Source organism: Epinephelus moara, chromosome 3 (assembly GCF_006386435.1).
Source record: "Epinephelus moara isolate mb chromosome 3, YSFRI_EMoa_1.0, whole genome shotgun sequence".
Lineage (NCBI taxonomy): Eukaryota > Metazoa > Chordata > Actinopteri > Perciformes > Serranidae > Epinephelus > Epinephelus moara.
Genome location: NC_065508.1, coordinates 18,057,947 through 18,070,410, shown reverse-complemented (window position 1 = coordinate 18,070,410; position 12,464 = coordinate 18,057,947). Strand labels below are relative to the sequence as shown.

The window sequence follows — 12,464 nt, the reverse complement described above, 5'->3', positions numbered from 1 at the left end:
GAATGCAATCAGCAAGAACTTTTGGGTGCAACAAGATGTTGAGACAGATTCAGCTGAATTTAGATATGCCTTTGGCTTCTGAGAAACGTATCAAGTTCCCATTTATGTATAAAATAAATATGGGTCATTTCCATATTTCCATTTAGAGATACAACATATGGGAGGGGGGAAATTTATACAAATATTCATTTGACAAAAAAGGGCAGAGACCAAAGCCAAGTTGGAGAGAAAGAGTGAAATGGTGAGTGAAGATGACTTTTGTCAGTCTTCAGTAATAGTTCAAACAATGAAAACACTTCAGCAGTATCAGTAAAGAATATATGAAGTAACTACAGGAGGTCTCCATCTGTCACCACAACAGCACAAAACTAGACCAATTGAGTGCAATATGTTGAGTATGAAGGTTTATTCTTCATCTTAGAAACTGATGAAAAATGAAGCTTTGCATTAGTTCGTGTAGGAAACGGAAGTCATACACCCCAGCTGTAATCAGCTGACAACTAGCTGACTGAATCATTGCTTCTAATCAGTCACACACCAATCACAGCCCATTCCCATTGCGCTCCCCTGTGCTAGTTTAGCATGCTGCTTGTCTGATCCAGGGAGCATCTTAAGAGCGGAGCCGTCAGCACCAAGTATAACTGTATCTCCATTTGTTGCAGTAAATGGTTAAATCTATGACAATACAAGCTAACCTTTAAGATGTTAACGTCTGTATGACAATAGGCCCATAAATGTCTATCATAGTTTGAGCGGTTTATGTTTGTAAGGGTAGTCACAGAACTTGATTTGTACGGAGCGTCTTCCATGGCGAACACAATACGGCGTTGCACATGGTCAGTAAGTCAGCATCGATGCAGGCTCACTGTCAGAGGGTTTTAAAACTCACTTAGACTCCTCACTAGTTGGTTTGGGATGGCACTCAATGTGGCTGACCCCCCACATGAACGCGGAATGAAGTGAAAGTGGGGGTAGGGAGAGGGTGTAGGGGATGGTTTGGGAAAGGCCCTCTATGTCCTCATGTGAGGACATCACATTTTGGGTATACTTGACTTCCGCATTTGTGGACACTTTTTTTGTGCCATCTAGTGGTAGTAAGAGCACAATACACCAATCCATGTGAAAACAAGATGGCAGCCATCCCTGCCAAGTCAGTCTGCAGCCGATCCTGACACAAAAGTGGACAAGGTCCAAAACATGATCAGATGTTATAGTTGAAACTTGTTTATTTATGATTAATAATGTTTGCAGTTTGATATGGCAACAATGGACTTTATTGTTGTCTCGTTTGAGGGTAATGGGACTTAAATATCGCTGACAATATGTAGTTTGCATACCAAACAAAAGTTCGGGTCACAGGAGGATATGTGAGTGAGCTAAAATGTTAAAGTGTAGGCCATAGATTTCTGGTCCAAGGAGATTTAAAGTTCCAAGAATCCACAAAAATCTCCCATGTTCATTCAGTCACTGTTTTTTGTTGAGCTGACAACATCAGGCTATTTGACTATAGACTTCCTCACAATGTATAGCCCTCGTCTTGTGGGAAAAAGTGCATGCATAGCGTTCTCAAAGTGTCTTCTATTTAGCTAATATTTCACTCAAAGCCCAGAATAGACCTGTCTTGCACTTCATTTACTTTCCAGATATGCACACAATGTGTCTTTGAAAAAAAGCCCAGCATCAGATCCTATTCAACAGCAGTTCATGCAAATCAAATGATCTGCAGCTTGGCTCGATTAAATCTGCAGACTTGGTGCTTGCCAAAAACATCAAGTCCTCAGGTGTATTGGAAGCACCTTGAATTCCACGAAATGCCTCAGGATTTTTTCTTTTTCTTAAAGCAAAACACTTTTTTCTCTGGAAATCAAAATGATATTTCGAGACGTGAGATGGGATTATTATCAGCGGCAGTTTATATGATTGCATAAACAGCTTTTCTCACAGTATTTACAGTAGTGACATTATTTTGTAAACGTGCCCAAATATGACTAACTCGCACGGTGCAGTGCAGGCCTGGACACTCTCTGCAGCTCACTAGCTGCACTGTTGGCTGCAGGGCCTTCATGGTAAATAAAGAACAGACCGTCTGTAGAGGCGACAGAGCTCGATGTGAATGGTTTCATTAAACGAAATAAATAAAACTCCTTTTGTGTTCTGGGACAGTGATTTCATGAGGTCATTGTTAATGTGTTTGCAGAACATCGAGTCCAGACTGAAGGTGTTGCTCCCAGACGATGTTGGAGCTGCTCTGATGGATGGGGTCGTCCTTTGCCATTTAGCCAATCACATTTGTCCTCGGTCCGTCGCCAGCATCCATGTGCCGTCTCCTGCAGTGGTAAGCAGCAGGGAGTTTCTTATTTTGAATGACAGATATCATTTTGTGATGATAAATGAGCTTTCTCACCCTGTTAATAATGATTTGCAGTGTTGTCTGCATGACCGACAGTAACCACACAATGTCATGAAATGTTTTGTGTGTTCTGCTTTTAATGTCTAACATGATTTATATTGTGGCCTCCAGCCAAAGCTTAGCATGGCTAAATGCCGTAGGAATGTGGAGAACTTCTTGGATGCCTGTAAGAAGCTGGGTGTCACACAGGTAATAATATCATGTTATATATAATATATTAAAAACATGCAATTTACATTTACTTAGTTTTCTTGTTCAGATTTATGATGATGATTTAATAATGAGATCAACTAACAAATGTACAGTAATATTGCCTGACTGTACTAAATCTCTCCATGCTCTGTCATGCTGACTAATTCGTCTGGTTTGCACTGACTGATGGAAAATTTATTGCGTGGCTAATGGAAATTAAAAAAGCATTCATTTTCATTTTCTTTGGCAAGACCTGCCTGACAAATTCGAATCAAATTCTTATTACGAGACAATTATATAGCAACATGAAAGGCATGTAAATGTCAGCCACTCTTAAAATTACACCCACACGAATTAAATCAAAGGGCGCAGTTTGTGTGGAAGCCAATAAAAGCCAAAATAATTAGAATTTTTAAAAGTAACTGAATGCCTAATTGTTAGATTAAACCACTACTGAAGAATATTAATACATGTATAGCATTGAAATATATATCTTTTTAAAACACAAATGTACATTTATGTGGTTTGAATTCTCCACTTTGAAATTTAAGATAAGTAATTTCAAGTTTTGCAATGCCAAAAAAGTTTACTTTAAGCCTTCACAAAATCATATAGAAAATTCATGTGCCCAGGGTTTCCAGTTTCTCATGTGCATTTTGTGTTTCTTAGATCACATGACAGCACAGAGGGCAGCTTATATTTTATTTTATTTGATTTCACTGTATTGTTAGAATAAAATTCTGAAATCTGTCTTGTGTCCCAGGACATTGACGGTTTCATATGAATAACACCTGAATACAAAAATACAAAACAACATTTAGCAAGCAAGCAAACAACCAAATCCTACAACAAATGCCAGAAATCACCAGAGACATTATGAAAAGTGGATGCAGTGCAACATATTACTCAGTACGTATTACATTCATTGTTCGCCTGATTTAACAGGTTGACAGACTGAGGAACAAATGAGCTTCTCACCCCGTTAAGTCGAGGTTCAGGCTGGATTGCTTGAATTTCAATGATTGAATTCCACCAATACAGTTTTAGCAACTTGATGCATTCACTTGACTTCAATTTTTAATTTAGAAAACAACCAGTTAAAGTTAAGCAATGTATTTTTTTTATATTAAACATGATTAAACACAGATACAACCCCAGATCAGGGCTCAGCAACCTTTACTATCAAAAGAGCCATTTTTGGCCAAAAGATTAAAACTTAAAAAATCTCTCTGGAGCTGCAAAACATATTTGAAAGCCAAGGGCTGAAATAAGGCAATTTCCTTTGACTGCTGTGCATCATAAAGTGTCACATATTTGTGAGTGCTGACACCTTCCTTTGCTATTTTGGGATATTTGGGTGGTCACTTGTTATACTATAAAAACATTTGAGTTGAGCATGGTAGTTATTTTGAGCCTTATAATTAAAGAAACACAGCCTATTAAATCTAAAATAACCCATTAAAGGGATAGTGCACCCAAAAATGAAAATTCAGCCATTATCTACTCACCCTCATGCCGAGGGAGGCTCTGGTGAAGTTTTAGAGTCCTCACATCCCTTGCGGAGATCGGCGGGGGGAGCGGCTAGCACACCAAATGGCTAATGGCGCCCCAGACTAACGTCCAAGAACACAAAATTGAATCCACAAAATATCTCCAACATGCTCATCCGTAGTGATCTAAGTGTGCTGCAGCCCCGACATAAAAAGTTGTTTCGAAAAACATAATTTGATGTGAGGACTCTAAAACTTCACCAGAGCCACCCTCGGCATGAGGGTGAGTAGATAATGGCTGAATTTTCATTTTTGGGTGCACTATCCCTTTAAGGAAAGTCCCAGGTTTACCCAAAATATTGTTACAATTATTTAATTAAACATAACACAGCCAGAGATTCAATGACAGTAACAGATCACAGAAATCTCAGAAATGAATATCAACAAATAAAACCAAAACTATCTGCATGGTTAGATTGGTTAGATACGACTACACCTAAGTAGGATTTCTTTGTACTTTGGGTGAACCAACCCTTTGAATAATGAAGGTGAGGAGAAGCCACATAAGTCAGGCCTGTATGTTTCTGAGTGTAACTGACGAAAGACGTCTGTCTGCCGACTCAGGACAAGCTGTGTCTGCCCCACCACATCCTAGAAGAGCGTGGCCTGGTGAAGGTGGGCGTGACCGTGCAGGCTCTGCTGGATCTGCCTGCATCGAAGCCCACACAACTGTCAGCCGTTTGACACGAGCCTGAATGTTGCGTCCAACCCACAGTCATCCAGCCAACCCCTCTCCCCTTCCTGAACCTACACCCCATCGCCAGGGACCAGAGAGCCCCTCAGGGTGAGGACCCAGTGGGCTGTGGGTCGTTGGGAGTCTGCTTCTGCCTGACTGAAATGGGAGACAGGAGTGAGAAATACCTCTGTCTCTTTATATGATGTCAGCCGCCACCCCACTTCCTGTCCATCACATTTTTACTTGTATCCTGTTCCTAATTACTGGGGTCATCCTGTATGTGTGTGGACTAGCAGTGTGACTGTGTGTTTCCTGAGCTGCACAGCTTGCCGAGAGGAGACTGAAAAGACAATGGGTCTATACAGGAGGACCTGTGCATCTCTCTCTGCATGCTCAGTGATTATTGAGCCTGCAAGTGCCAGTACTAACAACATTTCCATGCTGGTGTTGGAGACATTGGCAGTGAGGAGATGACAGACATTTGACTCACTCTTTCACTAAAGAGACCGAAGCTGCACACTGGCCTCGCAGCCACAAACCACTGACTGACCTCAAGGGGTTCATACACTCTTGACTTTCTCTTCTCTTTGTGGAGTTTATTTCTTCCCATGAAAATTCATTTTTGAATTTATACATGTTTTTTCCAGGTTCCTACTGTCACTGTTTCTTAGCAGCCAGACGTGTTCACATTTGTTTGAGCAATCACATCACAGCTTTTTGAGGGCGAACGCAAGGTGTGCCTCAGAACAGTGTGACAATTAATAATAATTAATTTGCTTGAAGTCACGCTCCAGTTGATGTCTGCCTGTTTTCCCCTCGAGTGTTGTTCTGAAACATTTAAATTACTGCGCAAATCAGTACTTCAGAAAAAAAAACCTCTCTTAATACAAACCTGCATGCCATGACATCTGACCACTGTGACAACATGTGCTTGGCTGCAGCTCAAAGCATGACGGTCCTGTTATGTAGCTTTTTTTTTTTTCATTGTACATTAATTTTCTGTTGTTGAAAATATTCTGTAATCCAACTTTTCTAAAGCTTTTATACTTTCCAATCATTGCCAATCATCACTGGCCATTTTTCTGGAGGTCAGAGCCTGGGTGTGCCATGTTGGGCACAAAGCAGTTAGGATTTTATTGCTGTGCGTAACCTCTGATGAAACATGTTTATACTGTATGTGTTTGTGAGTGGAGGGGTCTGAATGAAGGGGCCGTCACTCCTGCAAACCTTCCACACATTGCACGGTCCTGTCGTACAGCCAGGCCACCCCGCTCTGTGGTTTCTGATACAATTCATTATTTCAGGGAAATGAAATTATTTATGTATTTATTCATTTGTTTTGTATTTATATGTTGTTGGTTTTGTGCATCGAAGCCCTGGCTATCAGTTCAGGTGCGGTGCAGCTGACTTTGTGTGTTCTCTGTAACAACCTGATCTACTTTATGACTCTTTGGCAAGATGTGGGGAAGTGACTAATCACCTGGTGGCTAAACTGGTCCTCTGTGACCTCTCAGCATTAGTGACAACTGTCACAGTTGATATTTAGTTCAGTATGGGTGTTAAATACAACTACGTTCACACCATTTGTCAGTGTAGCTGACAGCAGTGTTGACAGCATGGGAGGAAAGAATAGAGGCATGATTGTTGGGTAGAAATTATGCAAGAGTTGATTGTTGACAAAGGCTGACTTTATTCTTCTCTCAAAGATGGTATTTGTCATCTCCTCATAAGATTACACCCTGTTTGCTTTAACCTTTTAATGTATTACATCTGTTGTATTAGGTCTTACTTAGTGATTATTATCATTTCTGCAGGGCAATGTCAGTCTCATGAGGTGATTGGCATGTTAGTCCAGGCTGTAATCTTTTTAAAACTCCAACATGTTTTGGTGGGAAGAGTCTGTGTCTCCTCTCTAAATCCAGAGGGTTTTGCAGGTCCGTGAACGCAGCACAGGCGGAACTCTTCTTTTCTTCCATCAGCAGAAGTTTTGGAGTTTTTAAACAGCAGGGTGGATGATTGATTAGTCGATCCGATCACAGCTGATCAGATCAGATCGATGAATTAGAGGAGCAGCTGTTTGTGACTGAAAGCTAAGTTTTAGACCCAGCGCAATAAACGGTTAAGTTTCACTTTCACAACGGCTGATGTTCTGCTGCTCCGTCTGTGCGCAGAGTGAGCTCTGCGCTGCAAGACTGTGGAACTGTGAATAACTCAACAGTATATATTTTCCAATATCACTCTCAATGAACAGTCCAGCTCCAAAAATAGAAAATTAAAGCTAGGCGACAGACAAATGAATGTGTGGGAAACCCTGCATTGTCTCACATTGCCTGTGTCTCGGCCAGAAAGTTGCACTTGAGCACACCGTAAAGACTACAGCCAATGACCAACTAGCACGGACACTGTGCGTCTGCGAGAGAGGAAATAACTCTTCATACCAAACTGTAACAACAATACAACCCAATGTTAAAAAAACAAATGATATTTCCTGTGCACTAGCGATCAATAACACAAACAATTGCAAACTGTTTCTGCTATAGAGCTCAGTGGCAAAAAAATAATCTTACATAATATAATAAGTCTGTTTTGATCCCACGCCCTTTTGATCTTAGTCATTTGTTTGCTTTCTTCATTTGCGTTTCTCTTCTCGTATGCTGAGCTGCCAATCAGAGTGTTTTCATTTACCGACGGGCTGCCATTCAACATGCTGAATCAATCGAAAAACAACTGTCAAGTGCTGACTAGTGCCAACGATGTGGGACACATTGCAAAAACTAGGGCGACAGACATTGACTGACAGCCAGCTGTCGGCTTGGTGTGTCAGGATTCTTGACAAGCTTAAGACTTATACATATTGATAAGACATCCATGAAATGACCTCTGGCTATTGACAAAGGCTTTGCTAGGTTCTTTGATGAAGAAATAGCTAATCATGATGCAAAAACTGTTAAAACATGAGAGTATTGTTTGTGTAGCTGAAACATCTTGGAGGGTGATGCCACTTAAACACCTTGAGAGTCTACAAATATCATCATTAAGCAGCACTGTAACATCTAAGAACATGACATATTGTGCCTTAAAGAAGGGGTATTTATTTTGTTTTTCTGCAATTTTTTTTTGTTTGTTGTAAAAAAAACATGTGTAATGGTTTGCCTCCCTGTTCTGTTTTTTTGAAGGGATGCTCTAGATTAGTTGTAACATAAGAAGCTTCTCTGCTGGAGGGCTACAGCTTCTGACTGGCTGCTAACTGCAGGAAAATTAAGTTAGAGCTCAGTGGCACTGTTTGTTAACTCCACGATCTACAGTGCATAGGCAACCAAAATCTGAGAGAGCGTATTTGAGGTTTTTATTCACTCTGGCATTTACTGTTAATGCTTTGAACCTCACTGTACAAAAGTCACCTGTATGTCACATGGTTGGACTTTCCAGATTTGAATGCTGATCCTAAGAACCTCTGCTTCCTTTAAACGGGCTCTATTATTGACTAACTTTATGCCGTCATTTTCCAAGGAAGAGATGCCATGGAGATGCCAAACAATACAGGGCTTCCAGTTTATCAGGCTTAGGGTGTAAAAAAAAAAAGAAAAAGAAAATTCCCATCAATTTCAGGCTACTGTGGGTTATCAGGTGCTATTTCCTGTGCTGTTGAGCTGCATTTATCAAACAAGCAGCTGTTTTAAGGACGGACACGTATTCATAGGGTGTGCAACAACAGACTGCATCTTACGACAGCATCTACTAAACGTGCTGACCATATTTATCACCATGTGAGCGGTTCACGTATTATCAAACAAGAGGTGATGTGAAATCTCAAAAACTGTAGCACACAGCGCTATGTTAGCATTACAGAAGCTGGCTTTATCTGAAAAAGTGTCACACAGAAAAGGCATTACTGAAGGTAGCATTATAACTTCTTCAATTTTTTTCTGTCTATGATTACAGGTTTAGAGACGATGAAGAAACAGAGCTGATGTGTAACCTACCTCGGGTTTGCTGTGTCAGACACTGGTGGTTTAGATTTGAGATACTTTTCTGATCAAAAGTGAAAGATGTTCCTGTATGCCTAAAAACTTAAGCTGGCCATACCTTACTGTATGTTTTCTGTCTCATATGTTACTGCACATATTTACACACAACTACTTTGTGTTTTGCAGTGGGGGGGGGGGGGGGGTGGAAAGATAAAAAGAAGTGAGTTTGAATTTTAATGCATTTTGATGACAATGACACTAAATTAACTGAGGCACAAAAGGGGCAGAAAATCAAACCACAAAGAAAATATTTTGTTGCTTAATCATCGTGTGGTTCCTGCTGTGGTTTGTAATGGGATTTAACTAAATTTTCAGATAAATGTGAATAGTATGGCAAAAAAACTAGCACAAACATCTTGATATTCTCTTCTGAGGCTGAACCATCTGGACCAAGTATTACCACTTATTAATGCCAGAACGTCTATGAACCTGATTTATTATTTCAACCTAGTCGCCACAATTAATGTTTTGGCATTGTACATTTCTGCAAACCACGGATATTTAACATTTGTACGTAATTATGTAGAGGATATGTTGAAACTCTGCGTTTCTTTATGTTTCAGTAACATTGTGGTTAATGTGTGGTTAGGTTTAGGCACAAAAACCACTTGGATATTGATAGGAAAAGATTATGTTTTGGCTTAAAACACCTGCTGTTGGTGGCACAATTGTTGCTGGAAATGCCACCAGTGTCTCTCAAAAAAAAACCACTGTTGGTGGCACAGTCACCACTGGAAATGCCAATGATTTCTGGCTAAAAAACACCCGCTGTAGCTGGCACAATCACAGTTGGAAATGCCACCATTGTCCTGCTAAAAACCCACTTTTGGTGGCACAGTCACCGCTGGAAATGTTGTTGATGTGTTACCAGCTGGTGCTGGCACTGCTGGAAATGCCAACCAGTATCCCGCTAAAACATATCCTGTTTTTGGTGGCATATGTGCTACTGGAAAGGTTGCTGATGTCTTAAAAAATACCTGATTTTGGTGGCACAATTACAGCTTTAAATTCTGCTAATGTCTCATTAAAAAACAACTGATTTTGTTGGGACAATGGCCGCTGGAAATGCCACTGAAGTCACCATTGTTGCTGGAAATATCACCAATGTCCCATTAAAAAACACCCACTTTAGGTGGCACAATCACCGCTGGAAATGTTGTTGATGTGTTACCAGCTGGTGCTGGCACTGCTGGAAATGCCACCAGTATCCCGCTAAAACATATCCTGTTTTTGGTGGCATATGTGCCACTGGAAATGTTGCTGATGTCTTGCTAAAAAATACCTGATTTTGGTGGCACAATTGCAGCTGGAAATGCTGCTAATGTCTTGTTAAAAAACACCTGATTTTGGTGGCACCATCGTTGCTGGAAATACCAACAATTTCCCATTAAAAAACACCCACATTTGGAGGCACAATCACCACTGGAAATGCCACCAGTGCCCCGCTAACCCCCTCCCCCTGTTCTTGGTGGCACAAGTGCCACTGGAAAAGCCACTAATGTCTCACAAAAATACACCTGAATTTGGTGGCGCCACTATGAAACTTACAAATGTAACGTTCAGTGGTTTGCAGAAACATAGAATGCCAACAGAGGATTCTTCTGGCGAATGGGCTGATTATCTTCACAAAACAAAAAAATTGCAGTTACATAAAACACTTCTTCCTCAAGGTGTGGTGACTTCACCTGCTGGAAATTATGATGAGTTTCTCTCTATTGTAATGATGGGAATTAACACCTCAATTAAACTGTATAGCTGTAGGACACAGGTGAAAGTCCTTTACATGAGTCACCCCTTTTGTGTTTTTTTTTTTTTTCAGTGTTATCTCCTTGGTATCATGCACTGCATGCCTGGGCATGATATATCTCCCTCCATGTACGCAAAGGCGCTGCTTTGTTTCCTTTTTGAGCCCGTTAATATTCTTTTCAATTGCCTGTAGCACTTATCCTCTCACTAATGCGCACACATGATCGAAAATTCAATTTAATATGTGATGTTTAAGTCATACACAGTTACAAATAACTCCCAATACAATGCCACTAAGTGTGCGGCTCCTCCCTCTTTCCCTTGATGTCTTTGTGAGCCAGCGCTTCAGTTACCTTCAGTTCTTTGTTAGTGAGATGACTCATTCATCTGTCAGCCAAGGAGAGCAAAACAACTGTGACTTTTGTGTGCAGTGTAACTATGTCGTCAAATGTCACACTGATGCCTTACTCCTGTTTTTCCTGTTTACACCCCCGTATGTCATGATGCCCTTTTATTGTTTTACTGTAAATTAACCAAGTGCCAAATCACGAAGGTATCATTACTTCACAGCCTTCAGTGTTTGAGCAAAAGCATAATTACGGGCACTGTCAACACTGTATACAAATATCTACTAATGGATCTCATAGCATCGAGCCGAAATGATGAAAATCCCACACACACACATACTCACACAGCTCCTGTGTAGCAGGACCTGTATCAAGACTATTCAGATGGTTTGTATTATGACTTTGAAACTGAATATGAAATATTACATACAGTTTGATTGTAAGTTTTTGTTTGAAGGACAAGTTCACATTACCTAATCTTACAACAGCAGTCACATGTCCACATGTGCATTGACTCATTTTGTGCTGGCTGAAGTCGTTCCTCCTGTTCATACTGGAATCAAGTGGGTTTCTTCTGAATTTACAGTCGGCTCAGTGTGAAACTTCCACAACAGTGTTTTTTTGTTGAGCAGAGTAATAGTAGTAGAAAGAGGGAATTGTGCACCAAAAAGACTAACTTCAGAAGATAACCACTTGATTTATCTGACTCAGACTGTTGAAACATCATATAAACTTTGGCTGAACTTTAGGATTTAACTTGAGGGGATTTCCTCAGGGCCAGTATGGCCTGGAGGAACTACTATAGTGACTGTTATCTCTGTCGACATACATACAGGCATGTGAGTAAGACAGACTTGAAAAAAGCTGAAACTATCTTTTGAAATGTTTGCCCTGTTTGGAAGAGTCACACAGAAGTGTCGGAAGTGACTTATACTCATAAAGTAATAGCTGGTTGTCATTTTTCAACATCAATGTGTGTGTTATCATCTGTGAACGTAGTGTTTTACCTCAAGAACTGTTCTATCCAGTTATTTGTTTATTCTGTTGTACAGATCGCACTAATAAATAGGTTTCCTGGCAGGTATTTTATGATGCATGGGAGCAAGTGGAACATAATGTTCTTTATTTTGCTTTTAGGGTGACACTCCCTTTGCAGCACACCTGCTATAAAAAGTAATGAACTCTGAGAAATGTCATGGAAAAGTCTAACTGACGCATCATTGTTGGCGAGAAATCCACTGCAATCATCCTTTGTATCATCATAATCAGTACATCGGTACCTGTACATGGTTCACGTGTCACAGTTGGACAGTGGCCAACAAGGGCAAACGTGCTACACTGGCCTAAAACATTTCTAATACAAGAACCGTGTTGCTGCTTCAGAAAATACGGCAATTTAAAAACAAAAATCCAACAGAAATGCAACAATGGAAAAGTTCTGCAAATGAAAAAAGTGCTGCAACGAGTCAAAAAAAACCCACATTAACAGCAAGCACACTATAAATACAAGTGTGG

At 40.4% G+C, this 12,464-nt stretch overlaps 1 protein-coding gene across 1 annotated transcript in view; it reads left to right on the top strand.

Moving 5' to 3' along the window:
* Positions 1–11,917, top strand: part of lrch2 (leucine-rich repeats and calponin homology (CH) domain containing 2) — a 43,525-nt gene extending 31,608 nt beyond the window's left edge. The window contains exons 19-21 of the mRNA XM_050041064.1: positions 2,198–2,335; positions 2,522–2,599; positions 4,717–11,917. Coding sequence (XP_049897021.1) covers positions 2,198–2,335; positions 2,522–2,599; positions 4,717–4,836 — 336 coding nt within the window. The 3' untranslated portion in view covers positions 4,837–11,917. The remainder of the gene's footprint in view (positions 1–2,197; positions 2,336–2,521; positions 2,600–4,716) is intronic.
* Positions 11,918–12,464: the final 547 nt, after the last annotated feature.